Source organism: Octopus sinensis, linkage group LG20, assembly GCF_006345805.1.
Source record: "Octopus sinensis linkage group LG20, ASM634580v1, whole genome shotgun sequence".
Taxonomy (NCBI): domain Eukaryota; kingdom Metazoa; phylum Mollusca; class Cephalopoda; order Octopoda; family Octopodidae; genus Octopus; species Octopus sinensis.
The window spans coordinates 27,895,299-27,919,484 of NC_043016.1; the positions used below are offsets into that span (position 1 = coordinate 27,895,299).

Sequence of the window (24,186 nt, forward strand, 5' to 3'; positions counted from 1 at the left end):
TAAACCATTGGGAGTGAAGGACTCCTAGCTTTTGTTAGGGCATCCTTCTAGGGGAAGGTAACTCAGGTAACTAGGATAACTCTGACATAAAACCTGCGGCTCAGTGGTTACCGATGATGTTGACTTGTTCTTCTTTTCGGATTATGGCTGCTGTTGCTTAGTGAGTCGGATTGACTCAGTGCACAGCCTTTCCTCACTTTTAAAAAAAATCTTCTTGCACAGGCATTGCATGATAGCAATATTGATTAAGCTTCGTGCAGTGGCCATACTTGATAATGAGGGGGCAGCCACCATATATGTATGTATGTATGTATGTATGTATATGTATATATATATTATATATATATTATATATATATTGCTTAGGCATTGCAAAACTAATAACCTGCTGTAGAATTCTATATACATATGCTTCAGAATGAAGTGTTAAACGAGTATAAAGTGGTAATAAGAAAATGACAAAGGAAAATATGACTACATTATGACCTTCACTACCTTACAGCTGTTTCTTTTATAAGATGCAGTGGACACATAGCCAAGTACCTGATATTGCACTTCATATCTGATGAAGCTATAATTTCTTATTCAGCACTTAACTATGAGTCCACTGCATCTTATAGCAGAAACAGTTGTAAACTGATGAAGTTCATAAGATAATCATTTTTTCTTTGTCATCTCTCCTTCTTATACACACACACATGGCAACCTGTGCAAGTGCCACTGGACTGGCTCCAGTGCAGATGGCACATAAAAAATACCATTTGAGCGTGGCTGTTGCCAATACTGCCAAACTGGCCCTTGTGCCAGTGGCACGTAAAAGCACCCACTCTCGGAGTGGTTGGCATTAGGAAGGACATCCAGCTGTAGAAACTCTGCCAGATCAGATTGGAGCCTGGTGCAGCCATCTGGTATGCCAGTCCTCAGTCAAATCATCCAACCCATGCTAGCATGGAAAGCAGACGTTAAATGATGATGATGATGATGACACACACACACTAAACCATCTTTTTTATTGTTTTTACTAACTTGACAACTGGTTATATAAATTAATATTTCAGCACATAACTCTGCAAATGCCATTAACAGAAGTAGAGATGGGTTGCTTCTTTCATACTCTTTTACAAACTACCTTAAATACAATTGACAGCAACTTTGTTATCATAGATGGGAACTTCAACAGGCATGTTGTCCCACATGCCAATAATTTCCATAACATTCATGGTGGCTATGGATATGGTGAGAGAAATGAGGACGGTGTAAGGTTCCCAGAGTTTTGTGATGCTTCTGATCTAATGACTGATTTATGATAAGATAAACTTAGTTGAGATGCAGTTTTGTTTTGTTAATGGAAATGGTTTCATGGATGCAACCTTCCATATGAGGCAAATACAAGAGAAATACTTGGCTAAGAGTAAACTGCTATTCCTGACATTCATTGACTCGGATAAAAAAAAAAGTTTGACAGAGTAGCAGGTACAGTAATCTGGTGGTCATTAAGGAAACTAGATGTGGACAAATATTTTGTGAGGGTTGTACAATTTATGAACAAAGTTGCAGAAAGTAAAGTGAGTCAACAATGACTTCAGTGATGAATTTAGTATGAAGGTGGTCATCCATCAAAGCTCATTTCACTATCCTCTCATATTCACCATACTTCTAGAGGCCATCAACAGGGTGTATCCACAAGTAGGTGGATAGAGAGAGAATTGAGCAGAGAATCAAGGATGTTTGGGTCAGTAGGTAGGTCCATGAGAACGTGAGAGGAGAAAAGTGAATATAAGAAAGCATGCTATGAGAACCATTGTTTCTGATTCACTATTGAATCCATCACTATGGAAGTGCAAACTGTGTCCACAAACTTTAGCCAAGAGCACCAATTTGGTGCCTTAACATTAGTCAAACCTAGAAATATCACAAACCAAATGAGACGTTTTAACTACATACACAGCAATTATATGATTATGTTGGTGAAAAACTGTAGGTAGTACTGGGTGATATATTTGTTTGAATATTGATCATTTATGCCTACTTGATATTTTACAACTTACAGAATCAGAGGATTGAATCTATATTACAGCTTTTCTTTTGTGATATTGTAACTTCAGCATTGATCAACATGTTTGAAAGAATTTTGCATGAATGAGAAGATAGACTCTAAGAGAGAAGACAGAGAAAAGGAAATAGTATAAGGTACTGTACTATTTCTGTCTTTTTCTATCTTTAGAACGATTCATAATAACAATAAATAACCACAGTGTATATTTATAGTATATATTTATAATATACACTAATGATAGTATAAAGTGTATATTGAAGTTTTTATTTATTATATACACCATGGTGTATGTTTATTATGTGATAAATAACTACAGTGTATATTTATCATATCATAATTACATCACAATTTACTGGGTTTGCTAAAAATAAGTCTGACCATCTCTAAATACCTTCTCTATGAGAAATTGGTTAGGCACCCAAATCACCTATGTCATGGTAGCTACTCTCACCCAGGCATTATAAAAAATTTGCCACTCCTCTGTGGACTGAAGGATTGTCCTTATTCTATTGTGTATAGAACTGTGTACAAAGGTGAGTATCAAGAGTAAAGTTTAGTGTTCTTCCTATGTTAAAAACATGTCTGTTTATACACTTTACCATAATTGTTTAGTTTACCTTCAACTGGAACATTTTCTGGCAGTGCTGCCAGATCATAAATTTTTAAACTGTATACGCGCAGGACTGGCTGTGTGGTAAGTAGCTTGCTTATCAACCACATGGTTTTGGGTTCAGTTCCACTGCGTGGCACCTTGGGCAAGTGTCTTCTACTATAGCCTCAGGCTGACCAAAGCCTTGTGATTGGATTTGGTAGATGGAAACTGAAAGAAGCCTGTTGTATATATGTATATATATATGTGTGTGTGTGTGTTTGTGTTTGTCCCCCCAACATCACTTGAGGACCGATGCTGGTGTGTTTATGTCCCCATAACTTAGCGGCTTGGCAAAAGAGACCGATAGAATTAGTACTAGGCTTACAAAGAATAAGTCCTGGGGTCGATTTGCTCGACTAAAGGCGGTGCTCCAGCATGGCTGCAGTCAAATGACTGGAACAAGTAAAAGAGTAAGCCATAATATGTCATGTTTGTTATGTTATTGTTGTTGTTGCTTAGACCCAATCATCTCTGTTTAAGTGGATATACGTTAGGTAAATTGTCAGTGTATAACCCACACATTAAGCAATCCAGATTTAGGATTCCACTATTTGACTGAGCACCCAACTGTGTATTTCTGGCATGTAACGGTTTATTCATACAACTTGCAGTATGGCAGTCTGCACATGTATTTTCTACATTGCTGAACCTGACTCTTGATTATAGTTGTCATTGTTTAGCTTCAGGTCAACTCTGATCAAAGACATTCCAAGCATAACCAACATGTTTTTGAAGTGTTTATGCATCAGAATTCATTATATAATGCATGATGTTCTTATATTAGACAGTGTTTGATTTAAAGTAGATTTAGCTGCTATTTCTAGCAGGTTGAATGACCACATAGACACTCCACATGTAAGTGTGGCTGAAGTGGAGTTAGAGCAGAACAGTTACTTTCTTTATGCTTCTTGTTGATAGTGTACATCCCAACACAGTGTTTGTTGCAGTGAATAAGGTTGCCGTTGTTGTATGCGATTTTGGTTTTAAGCATATTGAATGAGAAAGGCAGTGAAGTGAGCCAGCAGAATCATTAACACATTGGACAAAATGTTTAGCAGCATTTTTTTTCAGCTCTTTACTATCTGAGTTCTACTCCTGCTGGAGTTGACTTTGTGGTTGATAAAATAAAATACTAGTCAAATACAGGAGTCAATGTAATAGCCTTGGCTCTTCCCATTAAAATTGGTGTCCCATTCAAAAGCGTGTATAAAGCATATGCAGTAATGTACAAATGCCTGGTAAGTGACTAGTGTATGAGTCAGATACATGCTTGCGTGTGTATGGAGGGGAGAAAATCAGGTGTAGTGTTGGCGAATCTCAGGAAGCATGGAAGTTTTGAAGGATGCAGTGCTCCGACAACTAACAACTGATGCCGGCAGTTTGTTCCATACTTCAGCAACTCTTAGTGTGAAAAAATGTTTCCTAAAGTCATGGGAGCTGTGCTGTTTTCTGACTTTGTAAACATGTCCACAAGTGTTGGACAGGTGGAGTTTGAAAAGGTGCTCTGAGTTATTGTTTGTAAGATGGTTAATAATTTTATGGGTGTCTGCCAAGTCAGCTACCAGACATGATCTCATTCACTCATATGCCATTGAAGCCAGGCAACCATCTTTAAGAGTCTTAGGACTTGAGGAAGAAAAATTTGAATAAGAGAAAGATACTGTTGATGTAGTAGATGATGATGATGATGAAGTACATGTGATGGTCTTCAGTATTGTACATCTGACACCAAATTATTCTCCTTTGCACGAAGGCTCCTTCATTCTTTCATTTCATTCTGAGCTTTTTTTGTGTTTTCAGATTTTGTCTGTGGGGTGTTATTTTTGTTGCTGCTGCTGTTATGGCAGATATGTTATCCTTTTGTCTGCTGTGACATTTTAAAATGAAATCATAAAGGATAAATATATATAAGTCTATAAAAATGCATCTTGCCAATCATGTAGCTTTATTTGTCAGCTGATTGTTTGTTATGTCAAATTTCTGGGTCTAAATCCTTGTCAACTTACATTGTCATTGTTGTTGTCATCATTGTCACCACTGCCGCTGCCATGGCCATTGCAGCAACCACCACCACCACCATTTGCCGCCGCCGCCGCCGAGTGTAATGGGTGCTTTCTTTTTATGTGGTACCAGCACTGGTATGGTTACCAAATAACTTGTGAGACAAAGACACCTCAACTGAGAGAGGGAGTGGTATTGAGGAAGATGGTTTTGTGTTAGGTGATGAGAGGTTAAATTAGGATAGAAACAGGTGTCTTACTGTAGAAGTGTTACATGGCAACTCCAGTACAAGAAAGAAAAGGTACCAGGGTATACCCACCCCCAAGGTACAAGGAAGTGAATCTAAGTGTAATGTTATAGAGTATTGGACAGGGTGAGTGAGCAAGGGAGTAGGGAGTTGATAAGAGAACAAGAGGAGAGTGGGAGAGTGGTGAACATGGGACGGTAGGGGATCAGCAGGATAGAAATAATACAGTTTGCAGGAAGAGGACGGGCGACAGATGACAAAGCAGCTCTGGGTTATAGGAGCAGTGGGGGCAGGGGAACAAGTGTGGTGCATGATGAGAAGCAGTTTAGTTTATTGAGATGAGGTGGGGTAGAGTGAATGATTGTAGTGCATGTATGGGTGTAGAGTACTCAATACATGGCGTTTCCAGAACTCAGTTTTGCTGAGGTGGATGGGTCTTCTCAAAAACTTTATATTGCAATATATAGTTCTTTCATTATCTCCTCTCTAAAACTCAATGTCTTGAGATTTGTTCTCTGTACTCCATCCCATATCTTCCTGGGTCTCCCTGCTTCCACAGGCTCCATCCACTTCAAGTGATCAGCATTTCTTTATACATTAATATCCCAGACTGAGAAAAAGTGAGACGGTGGTGATATGCAAACTACAATGGTTTACTTTAACCTAGATACCTCTGTAGCAGTGCACTCATTATTATACAGACAAAATAAAATAATTTTGTAACATTTATTTTTTTTCTTGTATGTGGTTTGCAAGATTCTTTATCTGAATTCATGTATTGAAGCATATTTTATTGTGTCTGGGGAGAGTCATTCTCTTTTAGTGCCTTACTAATTTTACACACTCACCGGTCTGATTTTCACTCAGTGAAAAATAATAAGTGAGTGGAAATCAGACCAGTGTGTTAGAATAATAAGGCACTAAAAGAGAATGATTCTTCCCAGAGGCAATAAAATTATAATATTTAATTATTATTAATATAATTAAAAATATATAATAATAAATGTAAGGTTACATATATATATATATATATAATCCTCCTCCTCCTCATCATCATTATTTAATGTCTGTGGTCCATGCTGGAATGGGTTGGACTGTTTGACTGAAAACTGGTAAGCCATGGAGCTGCACCAAGTTCTGATCTGATTTGGCAAGGATTCTACAACTGGATGCCCTTCCTAATGCCAACCAACCCAAGAGTGTAGTGAGTGTTTTTTTACATACTGCTGGCATGCGTGCCAATGACCTTACACTGGCATCAACCACAACTATGGTTTCACTTGGCTTGACCGGTCTACTACACAAGCATGGTATATTGCCAAAGGTCTTGGTCACCTGTCACTGCCTCCATGAGGCTCAACGCTTGTATGGTGCTTTTTACGTATCACTAGCATGGGTGCCAGTCAAATGGCACACACACACACACACACACAGAACACTATACTATATGTATAATATTTTATCGTACAAACATTTAAAGCAACAGGAAAGGACTCTCACTCCATGTGGGTCCTATCAACATGATGATGACAAGAAAGAAAGAAATCTAAAGACATTGACAAAGAAGTCAAATATTTTCCAATAAAATAAACTTTGTTGAGTGGAAATAAAGAATTTGATTTCTCTAACAGTGTAGGTAATGTGTTTGAGGACTTGTCATCATCTAAAGCAGTGGACTGGCAAAGCATCTGACAAAATCCCTACAGTATTCAGATACAGCCCATTATATTCTGAATTCAAATCCCATTCATGCTAATTTTGTCTTTTATCCTTCCATGGCCTATAAAATAATGTACGGGGACGTAAACACACCAACGCCAGTTATCAAGCAGTGGTGGGGAACAAACACATACACAAAGACACACACACATACAGATATATATGTGTGTGTGTGTGTGTGAGACAGGCTTCTTTCAGTTTCTATCTACCAAATCCATTCACTAGGTTTTGGTCAGTCTGAAGTTATAGTAGATCACACTTGCTGAAGGTATCATGCAGTGGGACTGAACCCAGGACCATGTGGTTTGGAAGCCAGCTTCTTACAATACAGCCATGCCAGTACCTATGTTACATATCTTTAGAACTATCTTTATATTTTCTCAACTCATCTCAATCTGCAGAAATTAAAATTGAAACAGGAATTCTAGGAAAGCCTAAGTTATGAGCTCTGTCTGTCTTTCTTTGATTAATTTATAAGAAAATTTTTCTGTTTATGATTCAGAAAAATGTCAAAATTCTTTCCTCTTAATTTCAAAGGTTCAAAATTATTATCCAAATAATTCCACAACATTAATTTAGCTTTTATTTGACCTTCCAGATGGCTTTTATTTTATTTTATTTTTATTTTCAGATAAAGTTTCATTCAGTAGTCATTTCTAAGTTAATCTCCTTGACCTAAAAAACAAGCCATGGTTATAACTTGTTACAGGATACTAAAATATTCAATATGAAAAAATTTATTATAAATGCCTTGAAATCCAGAAACAGTAATGAATAAAGGAAGAGTGTATCCTTCAAAGCAGGGAACAAAAGGATTTCTGCCTTTTCAAAGGTTTTGCTTCATTGGGAATGGCAGAACCAAAGGGTCTCATGTTTCTTTCCTTTCCTCTGGTGATAAATCATATCTTTTTATGGTACCAATGTTTGTGAGTAAGACCATGGCAATTAGCAGATGAGGAATCAGTTTGTCCAACGGTTCAGTAACAGTGGGGGCAGGTGCACCCTCTAAATATTTGTGGAGGACAATGAAAATGCTTTGAACATACTCCTGAAAAACTTCATCACCAAAACAAACAAGTATAGAAACATTTTCAGACTGATTTGAAACATTACTCTTCAACAACAACAACAATGATAATAATGATGATGATGATGATGATAATGATCTTGATGAAATTAATAATAATCTGAGTTCAAATTCTGCTGAAGTCAACTTTGCCCTTCATCTTTTGGAATTGATAATTTAAATACCAGCAAAATACTGGGGTTGATGTAATCAACTAGTCTCCTACTGCACAAAAAAAATCAGGCTTTGTGCCTTAAGTAAAAAAGATGATGATGATTATTATTATTATTATTATCATAATTATTATTATTATATTATTATTATTATTATTATTATTATTATTATTATTATTATTATTATTATTATTATATTATTATTATTATTATTATATTATTATTATTATTAAGGCGATGAGCTGGCAGAATCATTAGCATATTGGACAAAATACTTAGCATATATTTCATCTGTCACTACATTCTGGGTTCAAATTCTGCCACTGTCAACTTTGCCTTTCATCCTTTTGGGAGTCAATAAATTAAGTACCAGTGAAACATTGGGGTCCAGGTAATTGGCCAGTCCCCTTCCCCAAAATCTCAGGCCTTGTATCTAAAGTAGAAAGGATTATTATTATCATACCTGTATTTGTTTAGATGTTAAGTTTGAAAAAAATTGACCTTACTCTTTTATTTGTTTTAGTTATTTGACTGCGGCCATGCTGGAACACCAACTTTAGTGGAACAAATCGACCCTAGGACATATTCCTTGTAAGCCTATCTAATTGGTCTCTTTTGTTGAACTGCTAAGTGACGGGGACATAAACACACCAGCAGTGGTTGTCAAGCGATGGTGGGGGGGAACATATATACACACACAACAGGCTCCTTTAAGTTTCTGTCTACCAAATCCACTCACAAGGCTTTGGTCAGCCCAAGGCTATAGCAGAAGACATTTTCTCAAGGTGCCACACAGTGGAACTGAACTCGAAATCATATTGTTACCAAGCATGCTACTTACCACATAGCCATTCCTGCACCTGATAAGCCACTCTGTCTTTATAAAAAAAAATTTGAACTTGTGTTTGCACCTACTAAGCTAATTTCATTCCTGCACTTATGAGTTTATCTAGCTTTAAACAGATACCATAATTAAAGACAGCTAACATATCTAACCATAGACACTAGTTAACAATTGAGTGTTTTAATACTTTGAAGTATTGAGATCAAATCTTAACCAGACAACTACATCTGCACTTATATAATTTCTCTTTTAGGTTCCAAAACAGACATTCCATATTTCTATACATTTGGAAAAATTGCTCATGCTGCATATACCTAGCTTTGAATGTTCTGTGCATTGCATTCCTCTAGTACTCCCACTGTCTTTGACATTACTACTTAATGGACAGTGGGTTGGTGCTTGTTAGTTATTTGGTATTGGTCTTTTATATTTATTTGTAAATACACCATACAGTTCTTGACATTTACTGTCCATGTTTCACTACCACACACCATACACAATAGGTCTGTAAATTATAGTTACGGAAAATATGAATCAAATACCATATTTATTTGTATGTATCATACTTCTGTATAATGTACACCAATGATTATGAGCTATGAAACCTTTTGTGTATAATATGCATAATTTTCTCTCTTTAGTACTATGATATATAGAAAGAGAAATATTCAGTCAAATGTATTATAATTGCATTATAAAAGTTCACAACCTCAAAATTTGAAAGTGACATTTGAACTTTGCCAGTATAGGTTGCAAAATCTCCAAGTGAAAAGCCAATTAATATGGAAGGATATAAAAGACAATAATGTAAAATGTAAACACTTGCATTAAACTACCATTTAAATACATTATGTTCACTCTCTCAATAAAAACATATGTAATGACAGTATGCTATAAGAATAATTTCAGGAATAAAACTATTTATTTTTGCTATATTACCATTCTGAAAATGATAATGTCAATATATTACCTTTATTGATTATTTATTACTTTAATTATCATATGGAGTAATTAAAGTTTAACTTTCAATATTGACACCTGTTTTATTCTGGCCTTTCATATTGAAGGTGAGTAACCCTAATTCTACAGAAAGTATGTACCATGTATACCAAATATTTAATAATTATCAAATATTATAATAATTAATAATGAATGTAACTAATTAACTTTTCTATTCATGCTATCTTGAACATGGTAATGCTCTGAACAGGAAAATGGTAACATTTGATTTCATGAATAATGTGCTCCATTTGTATTTAGGTTTTTGAAGAAAAATGCTCTTTTATTTTTTAGGCAAGTAGTTGTGACTTGATGGTGCTGCTGTATTCTGTCTCCAAATGCAGCAGTTCATTCTCATCAGGTAATGAAGCAGCTCCTGTAGGTATTGGCCCCTTCCGTGTATAAATATGGTTAGATGTAGCTTACAGAATTATGGTTTTGTTGTACAATTTTGTACAAGGTAGTTGTTCCTAAATTGGTGCAATGTTCTTGAGTAAGGACTTGGATATGGACATGCAAGCTTAGAGACATTAAAAATACAAAAAATTCATAAAAACAATAAAAAAATCACAACAATAAGGATGTCTTCTTAGGCAGCATGCAGGAATTCAGAACTGCATAATCAATGCTAAAAATGACAGCAAAGAATCATAGAGCTTTGATAAATTGATAAGATCATCCAAGGTCCTTTGATTGTGACATTCTGATTTACCCCTAAATAGTCATATCAGGATTAAATAAATATTTTGGTATAAAATTCATATATTATACTATACAGTGTATTATGTAAATATGATTATAAAAAATAAATGCGCCCTTTTTAAAGCCTAGCCAGGCTCATGGGCCCGGTTTCTATGGTGTATGTGTTCCCCAGCTGGACGGGACACCAGTCCATCACAGCGTTACTCATTTTTGCCAGCTGAGTGGACTGGAGTAACGTGAAATGAAGTGTTTTTCTCAAGAACACAACACGTTGCCCGGTCCAGGAATCGAAACCACAATCTTGATCATGATGCTGACACCCTAACCACTAAGCCATGCGCCTCCACAAATCTGGTTATACTTATTGTAAAATTTATATTACTGAAAGTTAATTAGTTAATTCCAAGTAGTCTTATATGTAAATAATATGAGAGAGAGAGAGAGGGAAAGAGAGAGAGAGGGAAAGAGAGAGAGAGAGAAATAGATAGAGAGATAGAGAGAGAGTGTGTGTGTGCACATATGTGTGTATGTGTGCGTGTGTGCACATATAATTATTTGTGCATCCATGTATGTGATGTATGTGTGTGTTTTCTAGTTGTTCAAAATCTGAATATTATTAAAGTGAGCCAATGTTATAATCCTTCAGTTGTTAGACCTGAATATTCTTTATTCTACGTAATAGAAATTTCATATCTTCACTACAAAACAGGAACTTTATAATATTTTCACAAGGAAACAAGAGAAGAAAAGAGGAATTTGTGGCTAAATTAAATAACATGATTTTTCAAAGACAACAAACAGAGAATGAGATGATGAAGATTAAGGTATTTTGATTTGGGAGTGCCAGAGTCTAAGCTATATCACTAAATGTACTGACATTGAAAAACAGAGTGTAAAGTTACTCTATGGCAGCTAGCTTTAAAATCGATGCCATAACTGAATCAAAGAAATACCATGAATTTATAACCAGAAATTAAGCATCACAATGTATATAGTGAGTGTAACTAACACCACCTCAACACCTATAACATGAAGAATAATTTAATGTATTTTTAATTATGCATTTAACAAACATAACAAACACAAACCTTTATTTGATGACTTTTCAGAGTTAAAAAAAAAAAGCAAGAAAGCAAACATTGACACCAGCATGTCTCGTTATAAATAAATACAAGCGCTGCTTACTCAACTAATTAGTTCTCCATCTGTACATACTGTAGCTTACATAATTATAACCACTGACTGTCACATTCACACAAACAGCTGTATTTTATAGTTTATTAGTTGTTCTATGCTGTCTCAGCAAACTCCGTATGAGATTGGTTGCATGAAATCTGATGAGAACCAATGTTTGAAAATATTTATAATAAAAAAAAAGAAAAAGAGTTAAGGGAAATAGCTCAAATGGACTCATGGCAGGAATCTGAATATAGATGTTAAAGAGGTGATACGCTAAATGCTAAAACTTCTAGATAAAAGGAAATTTCTCTTTACGTTGGGGAAAAAAAAAAGCAACTAGTGGCGGTTGTTGGTAACTATCAGAAAAGGGGGAGATAACTGTAATAAATTAAGAATTAATCTCTAATTTATATCATTAGTAAGGGCAGCAAACTTGCAAAATTGTTAATATGCTACACAAAGTGCTTAATAACATTTTCTCTGTTCAAATGTCATCAAGATCAATTTTGCCTTTCGTTATTTTGGGGCAAATAAATAAATCCTAGTTGAGTACTTGGGTCAATGTAATTGACCTGTCTTCTCCCCAACAAAATTTCAGGCCTTGTGTCTTAGCAGAAAAAATTCATATAGTTAGTGATATGTAAGTTTGATTTGTCTGTTGATAAGGACAACTACGGACACATTTCAGTCTACTTAGTGTAACATACTGCAGTGTAACAAAGATTCTTTGACCAGTAAGCAAAAATGTTTTTACTTTGAGAAACAGAGTTACAAATAACTTTTTGGCCAATAAAATTATTCATAACTTTTTCTATTTGGAAAAAAATGTTGACATATGAAGGCTCGAGTATACTGTGTTGATGAAGTTTAAATAAAAGATGTCCACAATTATCCCCCTTGTCTACAAACGGCTCAAACTTACTGTGTAGCACCATGGACAGGTGTCTTCCACTGTAACCTAGTTAATCAATGCCTTTGAGCTGAATTTTGCAAAGGGAAACCCATTGTGTGCATGTGTGTGTATACATAAATTATTTATAGGCCCAGGGTGTGGCTATGTGGTAAAAAGCTTGTTTCCCAGTCATATGGTTCTGGGTTTAGTGCAACTGTGTGGCACCTTGGGCCAGTGTCTTCTACTATAGCTTTGGGCTGACCAAACCCTTGTGAGTGGATTTGTTAGGTGAAAACTGAAAGAAGCCCATCATATATATATATATATATGATGGGCTATATATATATATATATATATATATATATATGTGTGTGTGTGTGTCTCTGAGTCTGTGTTTGTTCCCCACCACCACATGACAACCAGTGTTGGTGTGTTTATGTCCCTGTAACTTAGTGGTTCTACAAAAGGCACCGATACAATAAGTACCTAGCTTTAAAAAATAAGTACTGGGGGTGTGGATTCATTTGACTAAAAATTCTTCAAGGCGGTGCCCCAGCATGGCACAGTCTAATGACTGAAACAAGTAAAACATAAAATATAAAAGATATATGTGTATATTCTTTTATTCTTTTACTTGTTTAAGTCATTTGGTTGCAGCCATGCTGGAGCACCATTATAAAGGGTTTTAGTCAAAGAAATCGATTCCAGGACTTATTCCTTGTAAGCCTAGTACTTATTCAATCAGTCACATTTGCTGAACTGCTAAGTTATGGGGACATAAACACACCAGCATCAGTTGCCAAGCGATGGCAGAGGGACAAACACAGCCACACACACATATATATTTTCGTCATGATAGATCGCTAGCCACTACACATTCTTTATTTTCTCTCCCTGCTTCTTTCTGTGTTCCTTTCTGTGAAAGAGCGTAGGCTCGAAACGTAAAGACTTTTTCACTTCCCAAGTGTTATACTAATACATCTGTTTGTTATCTACACCACCTGTCTTTTGTTTTATTGTGAATTCTCCATATATATATATATATATATATGTATATGTATATATATGTGTGTGAATACCACCACTTGTATAATGGTAATTTTTTTTACAACCATTATATGATGTAAAGACAAGGATAGAAACACACATATATATAAAAAGATATATGCTGCCTCACTTGGTACCTGGTGCTAAATAGAACAAACTAATTTGAAGAGCATCCATCAGTTCAATAGAGCACTATGTTGATACAGTACCTGAACTGTATGTTGACAGAGGCAATGACAGGAGACTGGGACCTTTGGAGATATGCTGTGATTGAGAAGACCTGGCAACTAAAGTGAGATCGCAGTCATGCATGTCTGGCCCTGTTAATAATACCCCTGATGCATCAGGCATTATGATATGCTTCAGAAGATTTGTTGAGTCAAGTAAAACCAATATCGTAGCTGTGGCCAGTGCCCTCTGACTGGCACGTAAAAAGCACCATCCAAATGTGGTTGATGCCAGGTCCACCTGACTGGTTCCCATGCCAGTGGCATGTAAAAAGCACCAACCGAACATAGCCAATGCCAGTACCCCCAGACTGGCTCCCGTGGTTGTTCTGAAAACATAGCTGCTAGAATAAGAATAGACTGGGAAAAGTTCAGAGAGTAAAATGCAGACTGTATGATGAATTTTAATAACTTACTAAAAATCCTATTTGGTAGTGAAATTATTGTGCCTGTTTACTCTCAGACTTGAGATATATATACCAAAATGGGTTAAAAAATAACTCTAACCTACATCAAGTTTATCCTAAATTTTCAATATGGTGTTGTTTTGAAACAATAACTGAAAATTTATATGAAAAACTGATTAGACTCAAAATATCACTCTTATATTATCTTTTAATTGATTAAATGAATTTTTACTGTTTCAGATATTCACAAGGTCAACACTGAAGACTAGAGGCCAGATGTCATCCCACTTGAACCTTTTAATTGGTACAGAGTAAGCGCTTTCTGTATCAGAGCTTCCAACTGTGAGACATTTTAAGACTTGAGTTAAAGACCAGAGGGTAAAAGCTAATGCACAATTCAAACCACCAGTGATCATACAGTGTCAAACAATTGAACTAAAACTACTGGGATTGTGGTGGAAAGCAGTACACACATCACTTGGCAATGAGAAATGTTTTTCTACACTCACTTGATACACTGTTCAATATTTTGAATTGCAAGTGTTCCATAGTTTCATGTTTAAAAGAGGATTATTCTCCACTAGTAAGAGAGGAAATCATTCCCACATTGGCTGTTGTTGCCCTCGTGAAAAGAAGATACCTTTTCTAGAGCTAGATTTTATAAGCTCACAGAGGACAAAGGCCGGAGACCAAAGCAGTATGCAAATGGGCTCAATTGGAGAGTAAGAGACAGATTTCTACTGGAAAAAAAGGAAAGGCCCTGTCAGAGAGAGAAGGAAGAAAAGAAGAGAATGGAGAGTGAAGTCATACAAAAAGAAGAGCACTGCAATGATGTTTATCAGTTATTTGATAGTTCTTCTGAAGAAAATGAAGTAATGTCAGATGAAAATTCTAAAGAATATTCTGAAGAAAGGAAAATACAGGAGACATTTCAAACATTGCATTAGCTAATATTCATGAATATATTGGACTCTGTGAGGCTGCTGAAATTGCAACTGCGGCTTGGATAGATGCAGGCCATATCAGTCAAGAGGATTCATCCTTGGTTATAGATCACGATAAACTTAGAAGAGCGCAAGTAATGAGTAAGATATCTGATCAAGAAGAAAAAGAATTAAAAGGAGGGCTCTCTTGTCTTTTGTTTGATAGAAGAATAGATGAAACCAAAGTTATGGTTGAAGTAGACAGAATTTCCAGAAAATTTCCAGGTCCAATCAAAGAAGAGCACTACACTGTTTGCTCTGAACCTGGTGGTCAGTTTTTGTTTCATTTCACAGCTGAAGTTGAAGTGGAAAGAGAAAAACATGCAGATGTAGGTAATTGCTGATAATATTTTATGCTGGCTTCAAGAGAGAGGGCTTGGAATTTCAGTGCAGGCTATTGGTGGGAATTCAACAGCAGTGAATACTGGTTGGAAGGGAGATGTAATGAGTTACTTCGAGAAAAAACTTGAAACAAGACTTATTTGGATTGTATGCAATTTGCATACAGGTGAGTTACCTCTTCCTCACCTCATCCAGGTAAGGGATGATCCTACAAAAGCAATAATAAGTGGTCAGGTCCTCTTGGTAACATGTTGGATGAAGCAACACAACTAGAAATAAATGCAAACTTTCCAAAGACTGAAGTAGGCCCTCCCATTCCAGTGTTGCCAGAAGAAATTGTCAAAGACCTTAGTGCAGATTAGTCCTATGCTTATCATATTGCTCAAGCAATAAGATCAGATGAAGTACCTCAGTTATTGCCTCTATTGGAGATTAGACCTGTTAGTCACAGCCATTTGTTAACTACAGTTCTGTGCTTCTGCAGGATTTGAATTTCCAGACACCAATGGAAAGGAAGGGCTCTGAAGAATTTGAGATTAATTGTTGAATTTATAGTTGGTGCCGATCTTCTCAACTGGTTTAATATTAAACTCAATCCGAAATGGGTCGATGGTGCCAATCATCTATTGTTTCAATTGCAGCTTGTAAGAACACAAAATAAGTTGGTGAAGGATATTGTGTTACCTGTGGTGAGGAGGTCCGCATGGTATGCTTGATCAGAAGCAGTGTTGCAAGCAATGCTTTTCAGCCGATGTTCAAATCTTTGTACTGAGGCTATAGAAACTATTCTAAGAATTAGAGGGACCCCACTTGAAGATGACCACTTGGGAGACTGTTCATTTAGTCAAAGAAAAGTTGCCCAGTTAAATGTCAATGCCACCAAGCTGTCTGAGTTGGCTGATTTGAGTTCTGAAGCCTTGCAAAAAACCATTGACAACATCTTTAAAAAGTAAGAATCTCAAAAGCTTTAAAGACACACCTATGATAGTACCAAAATGGCCATCGCACACTCAAAGCATTAAGAAGAGCGTTAAAATGGTCACTGAAGCTGTGATTCATGTTTACAGACACGAGAAGTAAGAGGGTTACATCAAAGCACAAGCAGTCAGCAACTGATGAAAAGAAACAACAGCAAGAAGGCTTTGACTACTTTCTAATAGTATATTGGAATGCATTATAGTATACATGAAACTTGAAACTGAAAGAAGCTGGTGAAAACTAATTACGTTCAAAATTCTCAAAACATAAATTTCAAACTCATATTGACGTTTGTTACGAGTTATTTAAAATTGATTTTCTTTCCAGAATTTTGTTTTATATGCTAAAAAGCAACAATAAATTACTACCAAAATTAAAGATTATGAATTTTCCTATTTACTCCCCCAAATTGACGCACCCTAATGCCTGTGTATGAACAGATATGCTACATAGCTGTGACTACTGAGGATATGCTAAGGCTTGAAAGAAATGAAGGTAGTATGTTCCACTGGATGGGTAATTTCACTGTGCATGTATGACAGAGTGCAAGTGATTTGAGAGAAAAACTGGGTATACAGGGCATCAAATGCAGTGTGCAACAGAGAAGATTGTGGTGGTATGGTCTTGTAATTCATATGAATGAAGACATGCTGATCTCTAATTGTGGAGGGAACATGTGGAAAGGGTAGCCCCAAAAAGACGTCAGATGAAGTTGTTAGAAAGGATCTTTAGACAGTGGGCGTCATAAAGGGGATGACAGGGGATCAAGACACCTGGCAGTTTGCTGTGCTTCAGAAGACAGTCAAGCTAAGTAAAATTGTGGTTATCCTTGAATATAGGCATGTCCCTTGCATCATTCTTTAGCTGAGCATTTCTAATCTTACAGGCTTGTGCTTGTGGACTGTAAAAAGTATCCATATTGGTGCCATATGAAAGCACCTGAGCCAGTGTTGTATAAAACCACTTAGAACACTATGTAAATCAGTTGGCATTAGGAAGAGCGTCCAGACATAAACCTTGCCAGAACAGTGGAGCCTAGTGCGGGCCTTGGCCTCACCAGCTCCTGTTGAACCATCCAACCCATACCAGCTTGGAAAACAGACATTAAATGATGTGTTTATATATATATATATATATACACACTCAAACATGCATCAGGCTTGTTTCAGTTTCCATCTACAAAATCCAAAGGACTCTAGTTGTCTGCAGTAAGAATACACCTTACCCAAGGTATCATGCAGAGGGACTGATCTAAAACCATGTGGTTGGGAAGCAAATTTCTTAACCATATAGCCATGTCTATTGAATCTATTATATATATATATAACAAGAGAGACAGAGACAGGCAAAAACAAGGAAAATGCCACTTGTATTTGAACACTATACAAATATTCTTTTAATTTTTCCAAATTTAATTGTTTTTCATACTTACAGTTGAAAAAGTCTCAATGACTGAAACTGGTACTGAAATGTTTTTTATATAATTATTTTAGCATTTCCTATCTTGACTTTTTTTTCCATATATATATATATGGTTAGAAAGTTCACTGGACAGTCATGAGATCCCATGCTCAGTTCCACTTCATAGTTTCTTCAGCAAGTTTCATTGCCATATATCCATCCAAGAATTGTGAGTGGATTTAGCCACAGACTGTTTAGAACCCTGTCATATAGACTACCATAATTAAAAGGTCCACCCTTATTACAATTGCATCATGCTGATCCTAGAGAATTACATTAAGGATACACATGTCTGTAGAATACTCAGAGTGCTTAATAAATCTCTTTGGTCAAGAGACTGGGCACTCGTGCACCAAAGTCACTTGGAGAATACATTATATATAGTGGAGTAAGCTTAGTGGTTAAGGTAATCGTAAGATTGTGGTTTTGTTTCTTGGACTGGGTGATACATTATGTTCTTCAGCAACACAGTTCATGTCACATTGCTCAACTTCACTCAGCTGGCAAAAATCATTGTTCCTGTGAAGGACAAGTGTCCTGTCCAGTGGGAAATATATATACAGTGAGTGTAATCAGCCCATTTATGAATAGCCCTCATTCGTTGGACAATAAACCTTGCTTGTGAAAACCTACTGAGGCAAATGAAATCAAAATCAAAATTGCTGACATGGCTGACGACAGTGCTGCGTGATTGGCACTCGTGCCAGTGGAAGGTTAAAAGCACATCTGAACGTGGGGTGTAACCGGCCCACTTATGAGTACCCCTCATTCATTGGACAATGAATTTTGCTTGCAAAGACCTATTGAGGCAAGTGAAAACAAATCAAAATCACTGATGTAGCCAATGACAGTACTGTCTGATTGGCACTCATGCCAGTGGAACATTAAAAGAAGTATATCCAAACATGATTGTTGCCAGGGTCACGGATTGGCTGCCGTGCTGGTGACACATGAAAAGCACCATTCGAGCGTGATTGTTGCCAGCGTCGCCTTATCAGCACGTGCCAGTGGCACGTGAAAAACAGCATTCGAGCATGGTTGTTGTCAGTGCCACCGGACTGGCTTCGTGCAGGTAACAAGTAAAAACACCTTTTGAGCGTGGTTGTTGCCAGAACCGCCTGACTGGCCCTCATGCCAGTGGCACGTAAAAAGCACCCACTACACTCTCGGAGTGGTTGGCGTTAGGAAGGGCATCCGGCTGTAGAAACTTTGCCAGATCAGATTGGAGCCTGGTGCAGCCTTCTGGCTCACCAGTCCTCAAACCGTCCAACCCATGCCAGCATGGAAAGTGGACGTTAAACAATGATACATACATACATATATATACATATATATATATATATATATATATATATATATATATATATGTATATATATATATATAATATATTAATAAATAAAACATATGCATATATATATATACATATATGTACGTACCTACCTCTACATGTATATATACACGCATATATGAGTACAGGGCACCAAAAAAACGTCGAACACAATGAGAAACGAAAACATAGACACAAAACCAAGGAACTGGACATTTTTCTTAAACAACAAAAAAATAGAGTACAGGACAAATAACACAAGGAAAAAAACCCCTTCTTCAGTCGCCATGGTTTCATCTACTCTACGTTTCGAGGGTGAAGGCGAGACGTATCTTCGATAGAAACTTTCCTTCCTGCGAAAAGCAAATCAAATAAAATTTGAGATCTTTTTGCAGAGGGGTAAAAATGGTAACAAAAACAGGACAGTAACGACAGAACAAGGAAAATAACAAGACAAGAAGGGCTGTTAAGCCGTAAACACATAAATGTGAAAAGAGGTGGAAAAAAGAGTACTCAAATACCAGTGGTAGAGTAATATGCTTTATTTAAAGCAGCAGAAAATTCAACAAAACAGGTTTTGTTGAATTTTCTGCTGCTTTAAATAAAGTGTATATATATATATATATATATATATATATATATTATATATATATATAATATATATATATATATGGCAATCTTTCGTCTCTAGTTGACCTTTCCGTAAAAAACTTCTTTTTTTTACACATGGGCTTGCGGGAACTTTTGAAGTAATGAGAGCGAAAGAGACTAAGAGAAAGCGATTGTATGACGAGGGAAGTTCTTTTCAAGTTACCGTGCATGGGAGCATTGATGGACATGTGTGTGTGTGTTTGATGGGGTGTGGGAGACAGACAGTATGTTGTGTAAGTGAAGTGCTTCTGTTAGTGTGTGTGAAGAGACAGAGTAATGTGTGAAAGAAAGAGATAACTGAAATTTTTTACTCGGTGTATGTGTATATGTATGTATATTACTTCAAAAGTTCCCGCAAGCCCATATGTAAAAAAAAAAAAAAATTTACGGAAATCGACGGAAAGGTCTACTAGAGACGAAAGATCGCCTCCTTTTAGTTCTCAGGAGTTAAAGGAAGGGAAGTCAACTTTGCTCTGCAATTATTGAAAAGTGAGTGCATTGATGGAGTGATAGATAGATTCCAACACGTTATCTAAATAAACACACTGCGAACAAATTAATTTGATAACGAATGGCAGTAGTTGTCTCATTAAACTTTTATGCTAACTCAAATCTTCAGGCACGCGTTGTGTCAAGATGCCGGTAGGTTGTTGAATATCAGACATTACTGAAATCGTTTCAATAGCTAAACTTGTACACTTTTTCTTACTGGTGATTGGTAGATTTACTAATTTCGACATCTGTCCTAAGTTCAGCTATATGGCTATCGTAGCTGGAATTCTAAGGCATTAGGGTGTAAATTCACCTGATTATTCTTTTTACTATCAAAACCTGTTCTCTATCTTTTTGCCTTCTACACACATTACACGAAAAGAAAACAAAAGGACAAAATCGGATTTAAAAATTCTCCACATGTAAAAAAAAAAAGTATCTGAGTATTCTTTTGAGAGTAAGAAAGACTTGATGTAAATAAGATTGTGTATGTGTGTTTGTGTATATATGTGCGTGTGCGTGTGTGCATGTATACGTGTTCAAGGCATGCGTTTGCGCGTACACGCGTAAAAGCGCGCGCTTGTTAGGAGTTGGTAAGAAAATTGTCGGAAGAGAATTAAATGAAGAATGTCATAATTATATTTAGTAGTTTCACATATATATATATCTGTTTGATTTCACAAGTACACACACACACACGTCCTCTTACTCATTCTTTTCAAATTACCTTAACCAGTGTTAATGCACCAAAACACAGTTTAATCGCAATCAGTTAAAACCCAATCATTAAGATTTCAGCTCTGTCAAGGTTTATTCAGGATATTAAAACAACTGAACAAACGAAAAGGAATATCTTTTTCTTTTAAGATGCTCAGTTTATTAAATAAAATAATAAGTGTTGATAACATTTTCCTTATCGAGGAAATGAAAGAAAAATACGAAGGCAAATTTTTAAAAAATATTGTAAATGATTCCGAATATTTAATTCTCAGGCAACAAAAATCATATTTTTAAAATTTATTAATTTGAAATGTGATTGAACGAAACATTTTAATCGCAATACATTTTACTTTCACTTTACCGTCTTAAACCCAACAATCTTTCAATTTATTTCCTTGTCAAGAACTTTGTGCTGCAGCGAAACTTTCTACTTGGCATATATGTTTTATATTTGCTAATTATTTAATAATAGCATAAAAATCTAAGGTAAGTTATATTTACTTTACAACATTGAATATTTCGTTTGTATGGTAGAAGATGATTTTACAGTAAGAATCCAAATGGTGAAAAGTTTGAAGTTCCTAAGCTAGAAGACTTAAATGAGTGAATTATATTCTTTATCTGTTTTAAAGTCTGTCACCCGTTTGTACACCCCTGATTTAATATAAACATACATAAACTATACATACATACGTCCACCTATATCTATATATCATACATTAGGGTATTTAAAAGGGTGATTTGCATGTATAGATGTACTTGAGGTAGAGAAATAGATAGAAAGTGTAAGGTCAGATTTTTGATGCTGGACCTCATCTTATCTAAGATGACAAAGGACGTAGATAGCCGTTGAATGGCAAATTCGTCCTACGTAATTCGAGTAATGAAAATAGACACTTAAAAACATATATACACATTTATCAGCTTTTTATGTAACTGTTTTCTTAATGTCTGCATGTGCTGCACAATATATCTATATATTTATAATGAATGTGTATATATTTCAGGCGTCTTTCGATTGATTTCAATTTCATGTCTATTTTACCATATGAAAGCCTGAGCAACAACTACTAATCATATACAATAAAGGATGTCGCAATAATACTGTACCTGTTAGTTGATAAGCCAATGTGTAAATACCAACAGTGGTATGTATATGCAATTGGAGTTTAGATATGCACTAAACTTGACAGAAAAAAAATTACTATCCAATAAAATTGCGTACAAAAATGGTAGTAAAACAACAAAAACTTGTCGATTTAATTGATTAATAAGAGATAATCATTTTAGTTATGTCACCTACGTGGTTGGCGCCGAAAAAGTATTTTTCTTGCAGCTAGTTCAATGACTAACTGAAGTGTCTGAAACTTATGCCACGCGGTTTATTTAAGACTCGGATGTGGAGAGAGAAAAAAACTATATTATCATAAGCGATCTTCAACAAATGTTAACATTAGGACAGGAATAAAAATATTAAAACATACTTATCCTGGCGAAATTAAAATTATAAATTAATTGAAAATAAATCGTCATACTAGGGAACCACCTGAACATATTTAATTATATTTAAAAAAAGATTTCCACCTTCGTACTGCCTGTCCTATCATTGGCGGTCTTTTTGCATACAAATTCACTATGAAACTCATTGTTCAAAGAATATAGATTTAAATAAATGTTGGATATACATCTATGTAATTGTTGATGGGAAATAATCAAAGAAAAAATCCATCGCTTGGTCTGATTCGGACTTGCACTTTATAGTAAGTGAAACATCTGATCGATAACATAACAATACTATCATTAGTAAACAAAAACTTACATCTAGGTATTTATTTGAATTTAAAAAAAAGGTATATAATTGAAATAATATTTCAGAAATCTATTATTAAAATATACAGTAGCCAATGTTGAAATAAAAGTGCAATGCTAAAAATCTTTGACGAACATTCTCACAAACATTTGTTGGAAATTGGTTTAAATTCCTAATAGAAAAGAAAAACAATAGAGAAAAATTGATGGACTATGTTTAAAAAACAGTGAAGAATTCGGTTAGCAACGCAAACAAGTTGTTGATGGTATGATCTATAGTGAGCCTAGGGGAATGTCTGGGCATCGCTCGTTGTTCGGTCTATCCAATTCTCCTAAAAGAGATATGTGTACACAAACACACACATACATACATACACACACACAAACACACATTTCTCTCTGTCTCTCTCTCTCTCTCATTGATATACTGTCGCTGTGTCAGTCTGCATATAATTCCATAGTAAAAAAGTGTCATATTACTTGAGAATATTAATTAATAGCAATTGATATTCAAAATAAGGTGGATTGCTTCAGAGTTATGCGTATAACGATCCGTATAAAAACAATCGTAGAATGAAAAAACGAACAGCGCGGATGGTTTATAGTATTTGCTTTCCGTCCGTGGCATAAGGAACAATGGAAATTGTCTCAGACGAGCGAACTTATACCGAAGACGTTAGCCCAGATTCTAAGCTTCAAAATTCACCTCAAGTAGGTTTATTTTAATGTGCTTCTACCTGCGAAGTCTTTATGTTATTTAGTTGGCTATGCCACTCCTTTTGAGTGGTATATTCTCTTCAACTGTTTTCTATCCCGTGTTGACTGTATTCAGTCAATATACCTTTTTTTTTTAAACTACAGTTGTTTTTTCAGTTTAACATTTTAAAATATTACGTATATGTCTATTTGAGTCTGTACAGCTTGATCGTTTTGTTTTTCTTTTATTTAAACAAAAATAAATTACAGCTAACTTTTCATGTGCTCTATTATTCATGCCACCTTTATAGTTTGCATTAAATAAGGTTGTTCGTCCAACATTCCCTACCGTAATGAATGATCTAAATATTTAAGTTTTTAACTCGTAATTTTCTTCCCGCTCTTGTGAACTTCGTCTCAATGTGTGATTTATTTTTTGTTATATTCAATGAACCTGTTGAGTAATTTATAATCCCAATTTATAGATTCGAAAACGGAATTTTTAACACGTGATAC

The 24,186-nt window shown here is 35.6% G+C and overlaps 1 protein-coding gene and 1 long non-coding RNA gene across 5 annotated transcripts in view; one reads left to right on the forward strand and one right to left on the reverse strand.

The window, feature by feature from the left end:
• LOC118767337 overlaps positions 1–22,963 on the reverse strand; it is a 47,252-nt gene extending 24,289 nt beyond the window's left edge. The window contains exon 1 of the long non-coding RNA XR_005003255.1: positions 22,276–22,963. This is a non-coding gene — a long non-coding RNA (uncharacterized LOC118767337). The remainder of the gene's footprint in view (positions 1–22,275) is intronic.
• LOC115222460 (eukaryotic translation initiation factor 4 gamma 1) overlaps positions 21,500–24,186 on the forward strand; it is a 64,476-nt gene continuing 61,789 nt past the window's right edge. For 2 of the 4 annotated variants that reach the window (XM_029792657.2, XM_036511706.1), the window contains exon 1: positions 23,401–23,685. In XM_029792657.2, the coding sequence (XP_029648517.1) occupies positions 23,611–23,685 (75 nt within the window). In that variant the 5' untranslated portion in view covers positions 23,401–23,610. Of the gene's footprint in view, positions 21,652–23,399; positions 23,686–24,186 lie in introns of those variants that run through there. The other 2 variants (XM_029792660.2, XM_029792658.2) reach the window with 2 other exon arrangements.